At 46.9% G+C, this 12,375-nt stretch overlaps 1 protein-coding gene across 2 annotated transcripts in view; it reads left to right on the top strand.

Annotated features, from left to right (window-relative positions):
- parp3 (poly (ADP-ribose) polymerase family, member 3) overlaps positions 1–11,518 on the top strand; it is a 31,785-nt gene extending 20,267 nt beyond the window's left edge. The window contains exons 7-11 of one of the 2 annotated variants that reach the window (XM_078414362.1): positions 753–908; positions 2,606–2,692; positions 3,234–3,411; positions 4,992–5,138; positions 8,823–11,518. In XM_078414362.1, the coding sequence (XP_078270488.1) occupies positions 753–908; positions 2,606–2,692; positions 3,234–3,411; positions 4,992–5,138; positions 8,823–8,992 (738 nt within the window). In that variant the 3' untranslated portion in view covers positions 8,993–11,518. The remainder of the gene's footprint in view (positions 1–752; positions 909–2,605; positions 2,693–3,233; positions 3,412–4,991; positions 5,139–8,822) is intronic. The other variant, XM_078414361.1, reaches the window with a different exon arrangement.
- The last annotated feature ends 857 nt before the right edge of the window (positions 11,519–12,375 follow it).

Below are 12,375 nucleotides of genomic sequence, written 5' to 3' on the forward strand. Positions count from 1 at the left end.
AGGACAGCATAGTGATGCAGCTAGTAGAACCTTGGAAATTGTTTATCTTTTAAACATAATGACAGGTTCAGGGCGATAGAAATGCTGCATCACAGTGCCAGAGACCTGGGTTCAATTCCAACCTTGGGTGTTGTCTGTGTGGAATTTTCTCATTCTCCCTGTGACCATGTTGGTTTCTCCTGTTGCTCCAGACTCTTCCCACAGCCCAAAGACATTTGAGTTGGTAGATTAATTGGCCCTGGTGTGTAGGTGAAATCTGGGGGGAGTTGATGAGAATGTGGGATAAATGTACGTTTAATGTAATTGGATGGTGGGGTCAAGGAAAGAGTGTCCATGTCGTGGCCCTTGTTTCCACCAATCTTTCCACCACGAAGCACAAGAAGTGCAAGACTCCATTGTATGCAGATGCTGAGAAGTATTTTCAGCTCTGGCTGAACAATTTTTAATCTTGTGATGTGGACTCCATAAGAAGAATTGGATGGTGGATTGCTGTTGTGGACTTGTTGGACCAAATGGTCTGGTTCTGTGCTATATCCCTCTGACTCTATGATGGTGGTGCCATTTGTGATCTGTTAGGACTTGATCTTTAGACCATGGCATGTTTAGTGGCCATTTGAGCTAGCACTAGTTGTTCCAACCACAAGCAGCACATACGTCTGGAGATGGCGCGGAAGATGACACAAATTGCAACAAGAATTTCCAAAGAATCATCAGCATCTACTAATTTGCAAACTTTTATCAAATCCTGCCAGGTGCTTGCAGATATCGAACTCGCACAGAGTCTCCAAGCAGAAAAGGAACAAAAGCCGAAGATGGAGGATGTTGAGGTGCCACATCCTCTGGATGAAGACTACAATCTATTGAAGTGTGACCTGTCACTTATGCCGTGCAGCACTGAAGAATTCAAGGTAAATCCAGGATGAGTTGCCCTCCTGATCAATATTCACCCATCATCCCTTCCCTTCAAAACTCACCCATTACCGTTCTCCTCTAAAAAATCATACTCACCGCTGAAAAAAGCACAACTCACTGCCTCCCATCAAAAAATCAACCCCTTCTCTTTCACAGCCTTCCTCCAAAAAATCACCCCCCTCTCCAAAAAATACCCCCCACCCTTCCCCATCAAAAATAATCTCTTGGGTTTCCCTTTCCAAATCACCCTTCCTCTGCAAAAATCACTACTTACTCCTTCCCTCTCCTTCAAATGTCACCCTCCTCAATTTCTCCAATAAACACCCTCCATTCCAAAAGTCACCCTTCCTCTCTCCTCTAAAAATCACCCTCTCCTGTTTCTTAGATTAAATTAACCCCATCTCACATTCCCCAAAAAGATTGCTCCAAATACAAATCACCTCCAAATATTCTTCCAGCCCACCCACGAGGAAGTTATCCTCAACACCCACACCTCCAACAGGTTGTTCAGAATCCTAGCTCATCCCAAAGAAAATATATTCAAAATCCAGCAACTGCCTCATGCCCATCTTCTCCAGAAGAGGCAACAAGTTAAATTAGTCACACCACCCCAAAACTCATCTGCAAACTCCAAATCTGTTTGAGTGTGACTATTCGAACTGGCTCCACACAGCAATGAAATTCATGGGTAGTTTCTGTTACGAATTGACTGGGAACAATTATGAGTTTTATTAAATACATGAGATTTGTATTTCGGCTTTGGAATTTAGCCAGCTCCTCCTAGCTCTGTTCCTCCAAGAACGAAGGACATTAAACCATAGTAGAACTAATTGCATGCAGGACTATAATATTGGTCACTATAGAAATGAACAGAGGCTTTTTCCAGATAGTGGCACCATGTTAATCTTGCATGTGACTGAGGGATGATCCAATTGGTTGCTTGGAAAGGAAAAGGTCTTTGATCCCGGCAATCCTGTTCTCTGTAATGACACTCAGTTCACCTGGGGCACTGAATGTCTGGGTCTAGAACTCGCCACCAACGTTGAGAATGGATCTTTATGTTGATGTTATGGTTTTGGGGGGCAGGTGGTAATGTGAGGTCACATGGACATGTCCCTCTGTCGCCCATGCTATACCCATTCCCAAGAATCAAGCTGCAGTTTTAGGGGATTACCTGTGTACTTGAAAGTCTTGCTTGAATCCCATCATGATAGGTCAGAAGCTTCCGACAGCTCTGCATTTTCCTGGAGCAAAAGTGAAAGATTCTGAGAGGGTTTGTAGTTTCCTCACCCCATTCTGGCCTTGAAGAAGAGACAAAATGGGAGTAGAGAGATGAGCTGATGTCTATCAGGAGCTGTAATTACAGGTCCGTCACAGCCCGCTTCAGAATGGCCATGATGCTAGGGCATATGGATGAATGGGGACTCTGATCATCATGAGTCTGTTCATGGGGTTCCTGGATAGTTGCCTGTTGTACAGGCTGTTCCAGTGAGTTAGCAGCTTTAGTGTTTGCATGGTTAATCCCAGCTGTCCTTTATCAGCGCACAATCCCTGGAGCCACCTTGTTGAAGGTGTGCCAATGTGGTGGTGATAAGGGTAGGGAATTGCTTTCATTGCCTTGTTGTTGATAATGGAATCCCAAATCATTTCTGCTTATTTTTTGAAACTCATTTGGATTTTTATTTCCTTGCAGATGGTTAAGAAATATACGGATGCAACTGGTCGCACAAATCATTCCCTTAAGGTTGTCAATGTCTGGAAGTTGGACAGAGAAGGAGAGGTAAGTCCGTGAGCCGGCCAAGTCCGTCCTGAGGCCAGTGCTGCTATTTTCACCATGACTTAAGATGTGGGAAGCTGTCTGTCCCTGTAGCTAAGATACAGAGAAGGCACTATGCAAAGTGGGAAACCTAATGAAAAAGCAGAGGGTGCTTTACATTTATCTAACCCCAGCTCTACCTGAGCTAGTTAGAGGATTCTTTGCTTATTATATGACCTATGCTTTGTTGTCCCTCCAAGTGTTGACACTAAGGCCAAGATCAGAAAAAGTAGCAATTACACTTTACCAACTCGTGTGTGCGTATGTGTGCACGCTTGCGTGGGCGGTCAGAGCTGGGTCTTTGTGTCTGGGGATGATCAAACCTGGCTCTGTGTGGCCATGGGGATGGTCAGGACTGGGTCTGTGAGTACAGGGATGGCAGCGGCTCAGTGTGGGGAAGCTCAGATTTTGATCTGGGTTCTGACGAGCTTGGAACTGGGTGGCAGTGGGCAGTGATGGGTTTCCTTGCAGCCAACAGTAATTCAATCTGTTTCTGTGTTTATAGGCCGAACGTTTCAAGAGACACCAGGAGATCGAGAACCGTCGTCTCCTGTGGCACGGGACCAACATCGCCGTTGTTGCTGCAATCCTGAAAACTGGGCTGCGAATCATGCCGCACTCGGGGGGCCGTGTTGGTCGTGGGATCTACTTTGCATCTGAAAACGACAAGTCGGCATCATATGGTAACTACACTGACAACACTGACCTTCCACTCACAACTGGAATAAAAAGAGGCTGGTGAAGCTGAGCAGTTCTTTGCGGTACTCACTCACCACTCAGTGGGTGCTGTTGGAAGTGCTGAACAAAGCCTCAACCACCCTCCCAGAGGACATAGAATTTTCCCTGATGTTATTCGGAGCTCTCTCTGGTGCATTGGTCAAATTTATTCCTGCAACAATGCAGATGAACTCATTCTTGACTTGCACATCCCTTTTCCTGAGCCATAGCTGGAGTAATCTAGTGAGATTCAAAGAAACCTGCCTCGCAGACTATCCCTATTTGGCTCATTATTTTCCTCTGGCCCCTTATAAGAACAGCATCACTGTGTGACAGCTTGTAATTGACATGCTGACTCGAAGGATTGATTTTTCTCATGAACCTTTCTCATCATGATAGGTTATCTGTGTCTGGAGAATGTGCCTCGTGTTCCAATCGTCTCATCACAACACAATCACTAGTCCCATCGTTATCACCTCTATTGGCCATTCCACAATCTCTGAATCATGGAGCTCAGATTTGTCCAAAATACACCCATTGAAGCCAATTCAGTGATTTGAAAAGTTCTGGCTTCTCCTTCTTTGTCAGTATTTACAAACGCAAGTACATTGTATAGTTTTTAACTAACATGCTCCACTAAACGTTCTGAACTGTATATTTCCAATCTCCATCTGTCTATTTTAGTCATAGTCATTTGAATTGAAACAGGCCCTTCGGGCCAACTTGTCCATGCCACCCAAAATGCCCCATTTACACTAGTCCCATTTGCCTGCGTTTGGCCGGTATCCCTCTGTAACATTCTGATCCATGTACCTGTTCTTTTATATGTTGTTACTATACCTACCTCAACTACCTCTTCTGGCAGTTCGTTTCATATACCAACCACCCTCTGAGTGAAAAAGTTGTCCTTTAAGTTCCTATTAAATCTTTCCTCTCTCACCTTTAACCTGGGGCATTTTGGGTGGCATGGACAAGTTGGACCGAAGGGCCTGTTTCCATTCAGTATGACTCTCTGACTAAAATAGACAGATGTAGATTGGAAATATGCAGTTCAGAACGGGTAGTGGGGCAAGTTAGTTAAAAACTATACAATGTATTTTGGTTTGTAAATACTGACAAAGAAGGAGAAGCCAGAACTTTTCAAATCACTGATTTGGCTTCAGTGGATGGATTTTGGACAAATCTGAGCTCCATGATTCAGGGATTGTGGAATGGTCTTCGTAACACCAATAGAGGTGATAATAATTGCCCTCTATTTCTTGATTCAGCCTACTGTTGGGGATAAAACCTATGTACACTAACCCTATCTATTCCCTTCATTATTCTACACACTCTCAGATCACCCATCCTCCTGCACCCCCAGAAATATAGACATAGCTTGCCCAACCTCTATAGCTCAGGTCATTCTTATTGTCTGAAGTATACAGTTATCCTCATCACTGTATAAACACATCATCACTTCCTTCCAGTTTTCTGAGTTACATTAAATTATTATTACTTGATGAAAATTCACAATGTAGGTTGAGGCTGTTGTTCCCTTTTACAGTTGGCTTCACATCCAAGAAAGAAGGTGTCATGTTCCTGACTGAAGTGGCTTTGGGGAGAGAACACTCCATTTTTCGCGATAATTGTCAACTGAAAAATCCTCCCAAAGGCTTTGACAGTGTTGTTGCCCGTGGTGAAACTGAACCAGGTGAGGACTGTCCATGCTTCATGAAGGCTGCCTCTCTCAGCATAACCATGCACACACATACACGAACGTGTGCACTCAGGCACACACATACATGCAGGGACTCGTGCAAACATAAGCGTACACATGTATATGCACGCACATGCAAACGCACATACGCACAGGTATACATGCGCACACACCCTCAGATACACGGACATACATGCTACACAGGTAGACATGCACATTGGCACACAGTAGTATGGGCACACACAGGTATGTGTGCAGAGTTAAATGCCACAAACAGACACATACACACAAATGTTTACACATGCATATATGTACGCACGCACACATGGGGCACACATGCACAATATATGCATACACAGGTACATGTCACAAACATAGGTTCTGCGGAAGTAGAAGCATTGGTGTGTCTTCTTGGCCATAGCGTCAATGTGGTTGGACCAGGACAAATTGTTGGTGATGTTTATACCTCAGAACTTGAAGCTCTCAACAATCTCCACCTCAGCACCATGGACTGAACCATGTATTCCATCCCCCTTCCTGAAGCCGATGATCAGCTCCTTTGTTTTGCTGAGATTGAGTGAGAGGGTTGCCGTTTTGACATCTACCATCACATTGCTGATGATTGGTGTTCTGAAAAACTAGCAAGAAGAGCTGCTTGTTCAGGATATGCCTGCAATATCAGAGCCGAGATGTCGTCTGGCCCCAGAGCCTTTGGATCAAATGGAGTGAATCGATCTGTTGACCATCTTCCCACACAGAGATAGAGACAAAATGCTGGAGTAACTCAGCTGGACAGGCAGCATCTCTGTAGAGAAGCGATGGATGATGTTTCGGGTCAAGACTCTTCTTCAACCTGAACTTCTTCTTGCGTTTGAGGCAGCAGAAGTTATGTAACGCCCTCCAGGCACTGTAGCCAGTTCAATGTGCTGTTGTCGAGGGCCGTGAGGTCTACCCCTCCACCATGGGGGGTGGAGGACAGCGCAGTCAAAAATGGCGTGCTGCACTGTTTGCTGGTCTGCTCGACACACGAAGGCTGCTGATGAACGCAACCCCCAACGATGCATGTTGACGTTGAACTGGCTGACCCCTGTGCGGAGCCAGTTCAGGGCGACCCACTCTTTGCGGTGCATGTCCGAGCTGGGTGGCGCTGTGGTGTTTGGTGCAACAGTGAATTGAGGAGGTCGCGAAGTTTGTTCCCAGCTGGTTCTCCATGCTCCTAGTATGTTGAAACCGGAGCCACAGAGGGTCACTGCGTGACGGGAGAAGGGGCAATGAGATGACAGGCGTTGAGGTCCCAGTTGCTGTGAATCCTGGGCGAGGTGGTGCACAGGATATTTGGCATCCAATGGGACCTTGCACACCAGCCTATGAGTGAAAAACTCGCTGCGAAGCTTGGCGGGCACGATACCTGCGAGCGTCGGCAGGAGATCCATCGGAGTAGGGCATAGGCAGCCGGTGATGATCCGCATGGTGTCATTGAGGGTGGCGTCTAGCTTGCTAGAATGAGTGCTGGGGCGGCGTACACAGCGGTGCTGTACACGAGTTCAGGAGCACTGATTCGGAGAGTAGATGTACTGGCGCCCCATGACGATCCAGCCAAGCAACGCAGGAGGTTGTTCCATGCCGAGACTTTAGCATGGAGAGCTTCAAGGTGTTGCTTGTAGGTCAGCTGCCGATCTAGTTTCACCCCGAGGTATGTGGGAAATGGGTTGTAGGGTAGGGGTGACCCATTGAGGGAGACGGTTAGCTAGCGTTGAACTTCCTTGTTGTTCAGGTGAAAGGCCGTTGTGGTTTTTGGCACACTCGGTTTTAGTCTCCAGGTCTTAAGGTAGCCTGGAACCTGGTAGCCGCTGAACCTGGCGAAGAGGCTGCCTCCAAGGCTGCGGAACTGACAAACTGTCTCGACAAGAAGCGCAGAGAGTGGTGGGAAGAGACAGTCCAAGGGATCGACCACACACTCCAGTAGGGTGGCGTGGAAGACCTTTAATCGCCTCACCGGTCGAAGTACCCGCCCAAAGCATTGGCCTGTCACGGCCAACTCCATCGCCCACCAGTTCCTGGCCAATGGCTACTCCAAAGATGTGGACAAGAACCATACTTGTTCTGTCAAACAGGAAACCACTAATCTTTGGAAAGCTCCAGGCGCTGACTGGCACCTGTCAGCACCCTTTTCCTCTGCAGAACTTTCTTCTGTCATCTTTCAACTGAAATGTGGAAAAGCCCAGGGTCCTGATAACATCCCCCCAGAATTCCTGAAACACTGCAGTCCTAAATGCTTGGTCTGGCTCCGTGAGTTCTACTCTTCTTGCCTCATTAGTCAGTCCATTCCGAAGATCTGGTGGAAAGCCACCGTCATTGAGCTACCAAAACCAAACAAGCCTGTGGACGACCCAAGGAACTATCGGCCCATCTCACTCCTCTGTGTCCCGTACAAGCTTCTCGAATGGCTTCTCCTGGCCGGCTCGACCCAATCGTCGACCCTCAACTACCCGCTGAACAATTCGGATTTCGTCATGGATGCTGCACCACCCATTAAATAGTCAAGCTGACCAATGACATCGAAGACTGTTTCAAAAAGGGTCACAAGGCAGGCATCACACTGGTGGACCTCACCTCACCTGATACTGTGTGGCACCAGGGCCTGATCTTGAAGCTCCTCTGCACCATCCCTGACCGTCATTTAGTGCGGTTCCTTGCCAACATCCTTGCCAACCGCAGTTTTGTACTCAAGACCAGCGACGGACAATCTAGCCGATTGCGACGCCTAAGAAACGGAGTCCCCCAAGGCTCGGTACTGGCCCCCATGCTCTTCAATCTCTATATCAGCGATCTGCCACGCACGACCTCACGCCAGTATGGATACGCAGATGACCTGGCCCTACAGCAATCGGACAGGAGTTGGTCAAATGTGGAGGATGTGCTCTCGGCAGATATGGAACTAGTCGCAGGCTTCAGTCTGAAGAAGGGTCTCGACTCGCAACCTCACCCATTCCTTCTCTACAGAGATGCTGCCTGTCCCGCTGAGTTGCTCCAGCATTTTGTGTCTACCTTTGATTTAAACCAGCATCTGCAGTTCTTTTCTAGACATTCCCACGCAGAGGTTTGAATGACCAGGTGGTTTAGAGTGGAAGGAGGACCAATGAAATACATTAATCAATAATCACGCACAATGGCGCAGCCAGAAGAGCTGCTGCTGCACAGCTTCAACGACTTATGTTCAACCTTCACCTTGGGTGCTGTCTATCTGGAGTTTGACTGCCTGTGACTGCGTGGGTTTCCTCCCAGTGCTCTGGATTCCTCCACATCCAAACGGCTTATGGTTGGCAGAAGGGTCTGGACCCGAAACATCACCGATCCATGTTTTTCAAAGATGTTGCGTGACCCATGCTTTTTAAAGATGCTGCTACAAATGGGAACATGGGAATAATAAATGGGACAAGAGTAAATATGTGGTTGATGGTTGGCATGGATTTGGTTGGCATGGATTTGGTGGGCTGAAGGACCTGTTGCCCCACTGTATTACTATATGGCTCTGTGACAAACAGCCACTGGGAATGTGACATGGTAGATGGAGCAGGATTATGGGGGGAGGGGGAGTGTGATGGAGGTAGGGCACTCAGAAAGCTAACCGGTAGAAGGGAAGATATTTTCTTGTTATTTTTATTTTGTTCTTTGCAGATCCCGTTCAGGACAAGGAACACAATATGGATGGGAAGAGGGTGATGGTGCCACAGGGCAAACCCAAGAAGATGAAGCTGGATAAACCCACCCACTTTAGCCAGAGCGAGTATGTGGTTTACCAGGAGAGCCAGGCATACCTCCGTTACTTGGTGCAGGTGTCGTACTGACAGTCCCTTGCTGCTCCTGCACCTGGGAGACCCTCAGACCTGCTGGCTTCCCAGAATTGCCTTAATTGAGGGAACAATAATGAGTTTGCTTTCTTTCCTCCTGCATTGGGCTGGTTGGGCTAGTCTTCCAGAATTGCTTTTGAACTTCATTCATTCAACCAGTGTTGTTGCTCAATATTATAGATACTAAGGGTGGAGTGAGTACTGTCCAGGACACAAAAACACTAATGGCAAGTTCTACATTCTCTTCGCTGAGTGTTGGCCAGTTCAGCTGGGATGTTTCTTGGCATCATTTGACCAGCCAGCTCTGTTTCAATCCACACAGGTAGATGGCAATGGTACAATGTTAGTTCTGGGTTAATGTCAGTCACTGACCATCTGGGGAGTTCCAGGACTGGAATATTTGGTCTTACTTAGCCCGGCTTCAACTCGGGCATTGAGCAGAACTGACCCACACGAGGCTTCCTCATAATAAATCTGTAAACTGACTGGTTCTTCTCTCAGACCTTTCCCAAGGATACTTGTTAATTGGCACAGCCAATCACTGAGCAACTCATTGAACCAATGGGGTTGAGTCTAAAATTTATTTGAGTAACTCAGTGAGATGGGTTTAAATCACCAGGTCACACTACAGTCTTTACCTAAGGCCACTGATTAGCTGCCTCAACTGCCCATCTTGGCACCTGTTGAACCTCAGAGTAACAGAGAATTAGCTTCCTGTTAATTCTCCTGTTAATTCTCCACCAGGCCACACTCAGTTTGTCGGAGACCAACTGATTGAGTGATGTTCTTTCTAGCTGTCTCCAGTTGCGTTACTCTTGGCTTCCTGAGTTGCCCTTCATCAATTTAGGGACTTTTGGTCCCATACGAGGAACGTAAACAGTTCCATTGTTGGTGTATGGTTTCCCCATCAGTGCACTAACTTCTCCCTGAATGCTTGAGTATTCATTCCCAGTATTTTCCCAGCAGTCTTTCTTGGCCGCTGGAAACGGCTGGCAGACTGGAACTGGGGCAGAAAAGATCAATAGACAATAGGTGCAGGAGGAGGCCATTCGGCCCTTCGAGACAGCACCGCCATTCAATGTGATCATGGCTGATCATTCTCAATCAGTACCCCGTTCCTGCCTTCTCCCCATACCCCCTGACTCCGCTATCCTTAAGAGCTCTATCAAGCTCTCTCTTGAATGCATTCAGAGAATTGGCCTCCACTGCCTTCTGAGGCAGAGAATTCCACAGATTCACAACTCTCTGACTGAAAATGTTTTTCCTCATCTCAGTTCTCAATTCTTAAACTCTGGCCCCTTGTTCTGGACTCCCCCAACATTGGGAACATGTTTCCTGCCTCTAACGTGTCCAACCCCTTAATAATCTTGTACGTTTCGATAAGATGAGGTTTGAACTCCCAGGTTTCAGGCCCCAAACCTGTGGGTCTATGAACAGACAGATGGGCTTTGATCCTGGCCACTCATCTACCAGTGCATCATCGATGGTCTTCCTCGGGACTTCACTTCTTCCTGAGACTAGCTTGCTGTTGTAACAAGCAGAAATGGAGGCTGGTTGATGAATGTCCTTTGGACTGTGGTTGGCTGTGATGGAAGTCAACAATTGGTGGTTGTTGTGCGATGTTTCGACAAGAGGTTGAAACAGTAATTTCCGAATTTGCCACAGTATCAGGGCCCAGCACACAGCATAGGACAGCTCTCTAATCTCGGGTAGATGGAGGTTATAGGTTTCCCTTGGCATCTGGAGGTGATTGCCATCTTCAGGTGGGCCTGACTGTGAAAAGCAGCACTGTCTGTGGGTTTACTGGAGTCCAAGGCACGGTCGAGGCTCTGCTGACTGTACTTTGACCTGTTGCTCTGTACACGGTTTCCCGTGTTAGTGGGTTGCACAGTGATAGCTGGTACCTGTAACCTGTGTTAATCTGACCATATGTCTTGGCATTGCATTTGCACTATTAAAGCATTCTCTTGTTCGAGTGATGAACTGAATGAATTGTCTCCACTTGAAAATCCTTTGACAGTCCATAGACCATGATAGACTATAGCTGTTCATGAATAGTGTTATGCAGGGTGGTTCAAGAGCCTGATGGTTGACGGGAATAAGGTGTTCTTGAATCTAGAGGTCATGGTTCTCAGACACCTGTACCATCTCCCTGTAGTTCTGATTCAGACTGCATTGGAGAGCTGTTCTGTAATGTGTGCAGTTCTCAAGCTGAGGAGTTTTAATTAATTTAATTGTGGGTGAAGATAAGTTTTTTTTTTAAATTGAGTGGAGAATGAGGAAAGGAGTTTGCTGCTCGGTGTCTGAGACCATGAGCTTCAGATCAAAGCAACAGGCAGCACAGGTTCATGTCCTCTGTCCTTCTTCCAGCTTTCTCCCCCTACTTCAGTTAGTAGAAGAAGGGTCTTGAAACGAAACATTGCCTATCCATGTGACACCAGAAATGCTGCCGTACCTGCTAAGTTACTCCAGCACTTTGTGTCCTTTCTTGTAAACCAGCACCTGCAGTTCCTTGCATCTATGGGTTCATGCAGCCTTGATGTGGAGCTCGCGGAGTACAGACCTGCATCTCCAGGTGGGCGAAGCGGTGAGCATTCCCGGCACACTGAACATCAGTGCCATGCCCCAGATTGTCTCAAGGACCAAGAGTGTTTAATTGTCAATGATTCGAAAGGCAACAATGAAATTCTTACTTGCAGCAGCACAAGAAGCAGCTAGATAGAGCTCTTAAAGATAGCAGAATCAGGGGGTATGGGGGAGAAGGCAAGAACGGGTACTGATTGTGAATGATCAGCCATGATCACATTGAATGGTAGTGCTGGCTCAAAGGGCCGAATGGCCCACTCCTGCACCTATTGTCTATTGTCACAACAGGTTTGTAGACACAGTACTCAAAAAATAACAAAAAATTAAAAAGTTCAATAAATAAACATTCAATATAATGCAAAATAAAACAAAGCCTGAAGACCCTAGTGCAACCAAGCCAGTTCGTGGTTCGGAGTTTAGATGAAGGTTGTAGTGTTTGATAGCTTGTTGAGAAGAAGCAGTTCTGGAATCTGGACGTTGGTGTTAAGACTTCTATACCTTCCTCCTGATAGCAGGAGTGAAATGAGAGCGTGACTAGGGCAGTGTGGGTTCTTGATGCTGGCTGTCTTTTTGAGACAGCCCTTCCAGAGAGCCCTTCCAGAGATCCTTTCGATTGTGGGGAGGTCAGTACCTGTGAATAACCTGGCAGTGTTCATCATTTTTATACTCTCCTTTGTTCCTGAGTGTTTGAGTTGCCGAACCAGGCTAATATGCAACCAGGCCATGATGCAACCAATTGGGCCTCTTTCACGGCATCATCTCTCCCCTGCCAATTGAAGCTGCCAGTGTATGTA

Source organism: Rhinoraja longicauda, chromosome 17 (genome assembly GCF_053455715.1).
Source record: "Rhinoraja longicauda isolate Sanriku21f chromosome 17, sRhiLon1.1, whole genome shotgun sequence".
NCBI lineage: Eukaryota > Metazoa > Chordata > Chondrichthyes > Rajiformes > Arhynchobatidae > Rhinoraja > Rhinoraja longicauda.